General features: G+C 33.7%; 1 protein-coding gene across 1 annotated transcript; it reads left to right on the top strand.

Moving 5' to 3' along the window:
* The first annotated feature begins 5,021 nt into the window (after positions 1–5,021).
* On the top strand, positions 5,022–7,587 carry LOC112715014 (cytochrome P450 78A5). Its single transcript, XM_025766743.3, has 2 exons — positions 5,022–6,116; positions 6,731–7,587. Exons 1-2 carry the CDS (start codon positions 5,358–5,360, stop codon positions 7,322–7,324), a joined length of 1,353 nt encoding a protein of 450 aa, XP_025622528.1. The 5' UTR covers positions 5,022–5,357; the 3' UTR covers positions 7,325–7,587.
* Positions 7,588–8,046: the final 459 nt, after the last annotated feature.

Here is an 8,046-nt window from a genome sequence, read left to right as displayed (position 1 = left end):
AAACCAAATGAAAGTGTTGAGAGGCATAAAACTCGCCTCGTAGAAAAATGGTTCATCTAAGTTCCTGAAATTGACTATAAGGATATATTTAGTCCCGTTATAAAGTTTGGCACCATGTATATTATTTGGTATTGGTTGCTGTCAAGGGACAGTATTTAAAACAGATTGGTGAGTTTGATGAGGAGGTTTATATTAAACATCTGGAAGGATTAGAGTCAGCTCTAGGACATGCATGCAAATTAAAGAAGTCCTTGTATGGACTCAAACATGCTAGTTGCCAATGAAATTTCAAATAGAAGTCTGTATTAGTAGAATTGGGATAGACGTAGTGCAAATCAAATTATCTCATCTTTATCAAGTCTTAAACCACAGGCTTCATAGTGGTTGCTTGTCTATGTTGATGACTTTGTGCTTGCAAGAGTGGATTTAGTTGAAATTAATTATGTTAAGAAGCTTTTTCATGACAGATTTTGCATTAAGCACACAGGAGACCTTAAGTATTTTCTTAGACTTGAGGTGGCCAAGTCCGTGAAAGGAACTGATCTTTACCAGGAAAAATACATGATGGACTTTCTTAGAGACACTGGTTTGAAGAATGTAAACCAATATCTATTCTTATTGATTACAGGTTGAGACTGAGATGGATGATGGAGAGACACTGCTAAACTCATCCAATTATAGAAAAATCATTGAAAAATTGATGAATTTGTCCAACACAACACTGGATATAAACTTTGTAATTAGCAAGCTAAGTCAATTTCTAGATTGTCCTACAACAAATCTTTTGCATGTTGAACACAAGATTCTTAAGTATGTGAAGGGCTCTCTAGTTGTTGGGTTGTTCCTCTCCACTGAATTTTTATTTGTCTCTTACTGAATTCTCATATTCTGACTGGATAGTATGTCTAGATTCGAGCAGGTCAATTTCAATATATTATTTTATCTAGGTTCTTCCTTAAGTATGTGTAAGAGCAAAGAGACAGAATACATAATACTCGTGCAAACCACTAGAGAAACACACTGGATGAGTTATGTTTTGAGAGACTTGGGAGGACCACTCGACAAGGTTATGAACTTATTCTGTGATAACAAATTTGCCCTTTACATTACCACTAATCTTGTATTCTACGAGCATAGCAAACACATCGAAGCGGGTTGTCACTATATCATGGGGGATAAGCTACAAGAATGTTTGATTCATCTCCTCTCAATTTCTACGCATGAACAAGTCACTGACATATTGATGAAACCGTTGATACTAGGGCCATTCTCTTTCATCTATGCAAACTTAGGTTGTTTGACATTTTTAGTAAATAATTTGTGTATTTGATTTGAATTTTTGTGGTAACATTTAAATAACTATATAGAAGGTGCATATAAAAAATGGAACAAAATTCAATCTCTAGACCTTTTTATTTTTCAAAAGATATGGTCATTTATAATAAATATTTTTTTAAAATGATAAACTACCTAAATGATACCCGAAAGTTTATCCATATGATAGAAATAGCCTTTAGAGATACGAACGGCTAATAAGTCCTTGAATGATTTGAAAACACGACAAAAAAACCAATAAATATCATATTTTTTATAAATGGCAAAAAAACTTTTGTATTTAATAAACAATTTATTTATTTAATCCGAATATTGGTAAAGATATTTAATTTGAATAACTATTTAAAAATTGTACACAAAAATCAGAACAAATTTTGATCCAATAACAAATAACAACAAAGTCTTGTCCCACTAGGTGGAGTCAGCTACATGAATCAAACGATGCCAATGAGCTCTGTCATGTATCATGTCTATAGAGAGACCATTTACATGTAAATCTCGTTTAATCACCTCATGGATGGTCTTCTTAGGTCTTCTTCTGCCTTTTACCCCTTTGTCCATCTTCCATCTCATCCACCATCTTGACTGGGTGTTCTATCGGTCTTCATCTCACATGTCAAAACCACCTGAGACGCAATTCTACCATCTTTTCCACAATTGGTACTACTCCAACTCTCTTCCTTACGTCTTCATTCTTTATTTTATCCAATCGCGTATGACCACTCATCCATCTCAACATCTTCATCTCTGCCACACTTAGCTTATGTTCGTGCTCCCCTTTGGCCACCGAACACTCCGTATCATAAAGCATAGCCAGTCTTATAGTAGTGCGATAGAATTTACCTTTAAGTTTTAAAGGCACTTTTTTGTCACATATAAAACTAGATGCACTCTGTTATTTTGACCAACATACTTGGATCATATGATTTACATCTTGTTCAATCTCTCCATTATCATGTATGATACACCCAAGATACTTAAAACTTTTAACTTTTCGTAGGATGTTTTCTCCAATCTTCACCTCTATATTAGGGTTTTTTCTTCTCAAACCGAACTTACATTCCATATATTCTGTCTTGCTATGGCTTATGTGCAGACCATACACTTCTAGAGCTTCTCTCTATAAGTCTAACTTCTTATTTAGGTCTTCCCTTGACTCTCCCATAAGGACGATATTATCGGCAAAAAGCATGCACCATGGCATAGGCTCTTGGATGTGCTCTGTGAGTACTTCCAAGACTAATGTAAAATGGTATGAACTTAAGGATGATCCTTGGTGTAATCCTATACCAATAGAAAATTTCTCTGTCACACCACCTTGAGTCTTCACACTAGTTGTGGCCCCATCATACATGTTTTTAATTGCACAAATATATGAGATTTTTACTCTCTTCTTTTCTAAAACCTTTCATAAGACCTCCCTTAGCACCCTATCGTACGCTTTTTCTAAATCAATAAACACCATATGTAGATCCCTTTTATTACTATGATACCTCTCCATCATCCCTCTTAACAGGTATATCGCTTCGGTGGTGGATCTACCTGACATAAATCCAAATTGGATCTCTATTACTTGTGTCTCTTTTTTCAACCTCCATTCCATCACTCTTTCTCATAACTTTATGATATGGCTCATGAGCTTTATCCCTCTATAGTTTCTGCAACTTTGTATATCCTCTTTATTCTTGTAGATAGGTACCAATGTGCTCTTTCTCCACTCATCAGGCATCTTTTTTTACATTAAAATCTCAATAAAAAGCTTGGTTAACCAATTAATGCCTTTTCCTCCAAGGTCCTTCCAAACCTCAATCAGGATATTATCAGATCCTACTACCCTGCCATTTTTCATCTGCTTTAGAGCCTCTTTTACCTCAAAGTCTCGAATCCGTCGATAGTAGTCAAAGTTTTGATCTTCTTCCCTTGTGCATAACTATCCAAGGCTCGAAAGAGTCTTATGTCCTTCATTAAATAACTCATTGAAGTAGCTCTTCCACCTTTCATTAATCTTCTCCTCTTGAGCCAGCACCTCTCCATCCTTATCCTTTATACAATTAACCTGATCCAAATCTCTCGTTTTTCTTTCACGACTCTTTGTGATTCTATATATACCTTTTTCTCCTTCTTTTGTGTCCAAAGACAGGTAGAGACTCTCATATGCTCTTGTTCTTACTTCACTTACAAACCACTTTTGTCTCTTTCTTAGCCGCCTTATATTTTTCTCAATTATCTGCATTGTGGCATAAAGATCACTCTTTAAAGCACTCCCTTTTTATCTTTATATTTTCTTGTACACTCGCATTCCACCACTAGACTCCTTGTCCCTTGGTCCTATCCCTTTAAATTCACCAAAACTTTCTTTTGTTGTTCTTTTAATAACTTCTGCTATCTCCCTCCACATCTCTTCTACGCTTTCATTCCCATCCTACTTTGTCTCTTCTTCTACCCATCTTATAAAGCTTCTTAGGAACAAATTTTGATCTCTAGAATATTCTTTTATTTTTCAAAACAACTTTATCATCTACAATAATTTTTTTAAAAAAATTCACTTATCATAAAATTATTAATTTTAAGAATAAAAAGATTTTTTTTTCAAATAATGTTTGCAAAAATTGCATAAAAATATGATCTCTAAAATTCTCTACTTTTAGAATATAAATTTAATATCTAACTATTTTTATCACGTTTTTAAATTTTTTAAATACTTATTTGTCGTTTATATTTTTTAAAATTATTTTTGTCAGCGATATAAATTTTTAAGTACCATTTTGGTCATTTTTCTTTTTCTTAGAAAATTTACTGAAGATAAAATGATCGAATTTTAAGAGTAAAAAGACATTGTTTATTTTCAATAGTTTTTATACCTTTTGAGCTTTTAATTTTGTCATTTTCATCTTTCTAGAATCTAGATTATGTATATCTGCGGCCACATAAATCTATCTACGGTAGTTTTGGTAATTTATTATTTTAATTTAAACACAGTATCAAAATTATAGTTTAGCCTTAAAGATAATAAAGTGAAAGGGTTTTAGAATATATGTATTATGAGTATGCTAGAGAGATAATAACAAAAATTATTTTATTTTATTTAATATATTTATAATATATATATAATTAGGTGTTTATTACATTTAAAATTATTAATTTATTTTAATAATAATAAAAAAATAAAAATAAACACATTAAGAAAAATAAAAAATAGGTTATAACGCCTTATAATTCCCCCATTACAACTCCCAAACATTACACTGTTTGTAGTACTTTTTTTCAAAACACCAAATCAACACATTCTCGCTGTTAATATTAGGTGAAAACTAATGTGAAGTCGACTTCAACGTGAAGTTGATATTTGAGAGCTGTTAAATGATTTGATTGATTTGACTAAATTTTCATCTAACGGCTCTCAGATATCAACTTTACGTGAAGTCAATTGCACCTGAATTTTCACCTTAATATTATATTTCTTCTTAATTTCAACAAATAAAAATATTAAAAAAATAATTTCCATTTTTTAATTGCAATAATAAAACATCGAATATTATATTATAATAAATAATTTAAAAAATGGTTTCTTTTAGAATATGACATATCATTTGCCTAACCATGGTTACCTTCTTAACCAAATATGCTTAACCTCCACCACCACTTTCCAAACTCTATATAAACCTACAATGGATCTTCACTAATTCCAAACACTCCGTTCTCATCTTCACTAAGTACTCTTTCCCTCGATTCTCATCCTTTACCCTTTTTTTTTTCTCCCCCAAGCAAAACATGAAGTACTTGCCATCATTGTGCTCATTTTCACTTATCTCCATGTTTCTCGCACTTTTTTCTCTTGGAACAAACTCACCATTTGAAAGCATCTTCTCTTCTTCTTTCTCTTTATGGTCACTTCTTACTCTCTTTCTCACCACAGCCTTTCCTCTTCTTGCTATCTCCCTTAACTATTGGCTTGTCCCAGGAGGCTTTGCATGGAGAAACTACCAAAAACTTTACAAGGACTATGAAAAAATCCCTGGTCTATGGGCTGGCCCATACTGGGGACTTTGCCCTACATGGGCTCCCTAGCCCATAGAAAACTCGCTGACATGGCCGTTTCGCTAAATGCGAAAAGACTCATGGCAGTGAGTTTAGGATCCCAACCTGTTATCATAAGCAGTCACCCTGACACCGCAAGACAAATTCTATGTGGTTCTAGTTTCTCAGATCGTCCAGTCAAACAATCAGCAAGGTTGCTAATGTTTGAGCGTGCCATAGGATTTGCACCCTATGGCACGTACTGGCACCACCTTCGCAAGGTGGCGGCCACGCACATGTTCTCTCCACGAAGTATTTCCGGCCTAGAGAGTCTCAGGCAAGAAGTGGCCGATGGAATGGTGGAGAGAGCATGGAAGGAGATGGAAGAGAAAGGGGTGGTAGAAGTTAGGGGAATATTGCAAGAAGGGTCTCTTAACAATGTTTTGGAGAGTGTGTTTGGTAGTAATAATAATTCTATGAGTTCAAAAACAAGAGAGGTTTTGGATGAAATGGTTAAAGAAGGGTATGAGTTGATTTCCATGTTCAACTGGGAAGATTATTTCCCTTTTAAGTTCTTAGACTTCTATGGAGTGAAAAGAAGGTGTCAAAAATTGGCGGCTAAGGTCAACACTGTGGTGGGTCAAATTGTTGAAAACAGAAAAAGATCTGAGGATTTTGTTGGACAGAGTGATTTTCTTAGCGCTTTGCTTTCTTTGCCCAAAGAAGAAAGGTTTAGTGATTCGGATATGGTGGCTATTTTGTGGGTATGTGCTCTTTTCTCTCTTCTCTCACTCTCTCTTTTCAGCCACTTACACCAAATATATATAGATATATCACACGTTGCATTAAGCACTTAAATTAAATAATATATTCAAAGATTGAGAGAAATAATGCATTATTCAATAGGGAAAAAGTATTCCAAGCTTAATGTGAGCTCACTAGTCACTAGTGTTTATTGACATACACCTCACTATAATCAATCAGGCATGCCACTTTTAATATATATTCTATGGATAATTTCATGGAAATAATTAAACAAAACAGCCAATAATCCGTTTATATATAATTTTTTTAATCTCTTCTATTATGCCTACAAGTTTATCTGTTTGAGACAAATATAAAAGGTAGGACTCACCTTTTCATTTTTCACCTTAAGCAAATTCGACACAAATGTTTTTGACACCAAAAAATTCTCCTTTTGCAATTTTTTTTTACTAATTTTTACTGTTTTCAAGTATTATATATTTTAAATAAAAATATTATTTATATATTAAAATTAATTATTATATATTTATATATAAATATATATTATTTAATTATTTTTAATGTATATTTTATATTTTAATATATATTTTATATTAATAATTGATTTGTGCAGGAAATGATATTCCGGGGAACAGATACAGTTGCTATACTCCTTGAATGGACCATGGCTAGGCTGGTGTTACACCCAGACATACAAACCAAAGCCCGCCAGGAGATCGACAATTGCGTGGGCCCGAACGGTCACGTGCAGGACACGGACATCCCAAATCTCCCTTACCTCCAAGCCATAGTGAAGGAGGTTCTCCGAATGCATCCACCAGGTCCATTGCTCTCATGGGCCCGGCTTGCAATCCATGATGTCCAGATAGACAAAGTTTTAGTGACACGTGGCACAACTGCAATGGTCAACATGTGGGCGATAGCACATGACTCATCTGTATGGGAAGATCCATGGGATTTTAACCCCGAAAGATTCATGAAGGAAGATGTGTCCGTCATGGGCTCGGACATGAGGCTCGCACCCTTCGGCGCTGGCCGAAGGGTGTGCCCCGGTAAGGCAATGGGCTTGGCAACGGTTCATCTCTGGCTTGCTAAACTTCTCCACCATTACATATGGGTTCCGGTGCAGCCTGTGGATCTTTCAGAATGCCTCAAGCTCTCTAATGAGATGAAAAACCCTTTAAGGTGCCAAGTGATTTGCAGATAGAATAACGCCGTAATAATTTATTGAACTCGTACCGGTGCAAAATGTGCAATAGTGTGAAATATATTATATAGTAATGCAATAAGTACATTATTGCACTGTAGTTGAGTTCAAGGCATGCAATATATACGCAATGAAACTTAGTAGTAATCAAAGTAAAGAAGGGATAGACTATATGTCTCGCTATCTCTAAGAATGTGAGAAATGGAAACTGCAGCTTATTGTAAAATGAAGTTCTATTAGTTTATTCCTTTATGGTGTGCTTTTTTCTCCGTTTCTTTATTTTCAAATAGATTCGTATGTTCGTCATTTTGTTTGCTTTATTAATTATTAATAAGGACGACATCCTGAATTGAAGACTGTGATATCTCTAAATATATATATATATACAATCTAAACTCGTGTTATTATTGGATTAGATTGATATAAATTAACTTTCTCAAAAATTAAATTTCTGTAAATTAAGAACAATAATAAAAGATATCCCTGCACAGAGATAGAAATTAAAATCACATACTGTAAAAATAATAATTATTATGATGAATCTTCAAAGTACGTAAAAAGTTGTAAACATATATATATATATATATTGGATGGTTCAATATACTAGTATGGCTATGGCTATCATCGTAGTAATTATTATGGTGGTTATATAACTTTTATAATATTATTTAAAAATGCTCTTAAAATTAAGATAATACTTTTTTTTATTACTTAGAAATTAA

Source organism: Arachis hypogaea, chromosome 10 (genome assembly GCF_003086295.3).
Source record: "Arachis hypogaea cultivar Tifrunner chromosome 10, arahy.Tifrunner.gnm2.J5K5, whole genome shotgun sequence".
Taxonomy (NCBI): domain Eukaryota; kingdom Viridiplantae; phylum Streptophyta; class Magnoliopsida; order Fabales; family Fabaceae; genus Arachis; species Arachis hypogaea.
Note: the sequence above shows the minus strand (reverse complement) of the source record. Positions and strands in the feature narration are given on the sequence as shown.